Source organism: Pygoscelis adeliae, unplaced genomic scaffold (assembly GCF_000699105.1).
Source record: "Pygoscelis adeliae isolate BGI_AS28 unplaced genomic scaffold, ASM69910v1 Scaffold425, whole genome shotgun sequence".
Lineage (NCBI taxonomy): Eukaryota > Metazoa > Chordata > Aves > Sphenisciformes > Spheniscidae > Pygoscelis > Pygoscelis adeliae.
In genome coordinates, this window is record NW_008824775.1 from 646,148 (window position 1) to 648,810 (window position 2,663).

Below are 2,663 nucleotides of genomic sequence, written 5' to 3' on the forward strand. Positions count from 1 at the left end.
TTAGTGCGGTCATCATCAGAGTCGTACTCAGAATCAGAGCTAATTTCCTTACTGGGCTTTTTTTCCATGGATTGTTTTCCAACAGCTTGGGAGTCTGCCTCTCTCTCATCTGAAGTCTTTTCATCCTCATCTTCACTCCCTTCACTATCTTCAGACTCTTCACTCTCTTCTTCCTCTTCCTCCTCGTCGTCTTCCTCCTCCTCTTCCTCCTCCGCTTCATTTTGTTCTTTGACTTCAATGTGGACGGGTTTACTCTCTGCCAAAAAAAACCAAATCTAAAGTAAAAATTCTGTATTAAATTCACACTTGTGGGGGAGAGGGCAACAAAAAACCAAAGAGAGACTGCTATAAAAGAGTGAGGACTGAAAGTAGGTTCCATTCAAGAAGCGCTAGCCAAGATCATTTTTCAACTTTCAATATAAAAGAAGTGTTTCATGTTCAGAGCTGCTGACTTGTGTTTAGAATCTGTGCAAGCAGAGTGAGTTTGGGGTGGGGGGAGGAATTATATCAGCACACTTACGCTTGACATCATTTGCAAATATTCAGATAAAGTGACATTCTTTAAAGCTGTGTGCACTTTGTAAGGGAATGAATGCACTAACACCTTTAAACAGAAAGCCAAAATACTCCAAATTGAACACAATATGGATTCTGTCTATTACTGATCAGGAATGCACACTTAAAGCAGAAGAAACAATCAGGATAAATGGTCTCTTCTACGTCTTTAAAAGTCTCATCTTAAGGTTTTCCTAGACACTGTTCAGAAAAGATGAATATTTTTCAGAGGAATTCTTCAGTAAATAAAAACAACTATCAAAAAGTAATTTTCTCTCTGTGAAAGCTTCCCATTTATCATACTTGCAAAATCATAAGAGACAAGGTAATGAACACTTTAAAGCCATGCATTCTCTTCCTTACAGAGCTGCTAGGAGGCTCACTGCTCTTAGAGATTAGTTATGTTTTCTTGCTATGCTGAAAGTCCATCAGCTTAGTAATACACTAAATCTAATTCCTAGGAAGGCTCTTTTTCTGGATCATATTGGCAGATCCTTCAAATCCGAGCAGCAAGAAGGGGGATGTGACACTCTCCCCCTGACAGTGGTGACAGACTAAAACAGACTTTCAAGAAGGTGAGCAGCCCTTAGTACTCCAAGTAGAACAGTCCAGCACCACAGGAACACACACTTGTGCTGAAATAAAATCCATACTACTGTACATATATGTATATAAAGCATTACATTTGAAGGCACAGGTGCCAGAAGTATAGGGCTGAGCAAGTCAAAAAATACTTGAATAGTCTTTGGTCTTAAGAAACAATGAAGACCCATCGTGGAAGCGCTAAGAACAGTAATCAACCGTTCAGGAAAACTCGCAATACAGCTTTCTCCACCACTGGAAGAAAACACCTGAGAAGTTATCCGGGCATTCTTGCGCAGCTCTGACTTCCCCATAAACATTGCTGTTGGCCGCAGACAGAATACAGGCTTTGGCATATACGCGCAGGAATATGAATGTTCTGGCAACTCTTCCCTTTCTTCCACACCTGCCTCTCAAAGAAGCACGTGACAGAAGGTGTCTAGAACCTACTATAATGCATGCATACTAACCTTCACACCATCTTAGTCCCACACTTCTTTGAGAACTTGTCTCAAAAGTACTCTCCTAGATGTTGCCAGATGCGTAGTAAAAGCGTTATGGCTTCAGAATGGTTACTAGAGAAATATAGTACCAGGTAAAAGGTTTCCCTAAACTCCCAGAAGTGGTTTAAGCACATATTAAGAGGAGAGGATTTCTACTCCTATAAACACAAACAAAAAAATTCCAACTGATTTATTTTAGGTGGTAACTGCACATATGAGTATTTCCGAAGGGTCTTCTCGAGCAGTTTCTGAAAGCTCTGCCTTTGAGAAGAGGATCTTATATCTATTTATCATCACACTTGCCTCACAATTTATCTAATAGGGCAGGGGAGAATCTAAATACAATATTGTCTTCTACAGAAACCAAAAAGTCAGCCCAAAGAAACCTCTTAATCAGAAACAGCATCCGTTTGGTATTCACATGCCCACCTTTCTCTCCATCTTCGTCACTAACCATAGCTTCCCAGTCATCCAAACCCGCATCTTCCGTTTCTTCTTCTTCCTCCTTTTCTTCTGAAACTAAGAAATCCAACATTAAAGAAACAGCCCAGCAACATACATTTTTAGATGTCCCTTCCTTTGACATATTGACAACTGCAACTTACAAGTCTGCTGCTACCATAATTCTACCAAATTGTCTCTGTGTTCCCTAAACAGAAAATGCTGCATACTTAAGAAATAATCTTTAGTTCTCTCCACAAAATCTTATAGTGCTAGCACCTTTGCCTAACAAAACATACTTTTGGAAGACATAGCTAAACTATTCATCTAGTTGCTGTCTGCATATCTTGCAAGTGCCTGCATAATGCATGCCACACAAACCTCTACCACAACCCAATTAACAGTTCGCCATGTGTAACAAAGTGACAGAGAAACAAGAAAACAAATTGAGCTACAGTATTAATTTTAATTAGTGGGAAAATAACAAATTGTCTATGAACAGTGCTATTTTAGGACTCCAGATGCCTTAACATAATTATACCATGGATTCCAGAAGCATTAAATACATTCATTCCAGCAGGA

The 2,663-nt window shown here is 39.5% G+C and overlaps 1 protein-coding gene across 1 annotated transcript in view; it reads right to left on the reverse strand.

The window, feature by feature from the left end:
- EIF5B (eukaryotic translation initiation factor 5B) overlaps window positions 1–2,663 on the reverse strand; it is a 23,409-nt gene that overhangs the window by 14,244 nt on the left and 6,502 nt on the right. Inside the window, 3 exon segments of the mRNA XM_009323837.1 lie at window positions 1–2; window positions 5–256; window positions 2,070–2,159. The exon segment at window positions 1–2 is cut by the window's left edge and continues 30 nt beyond it. Coding sequence (XP_009322112.1) covers window positions 1–2; window positions 5–256; window positions 2,070–2,159 — 344 coding nt within the window.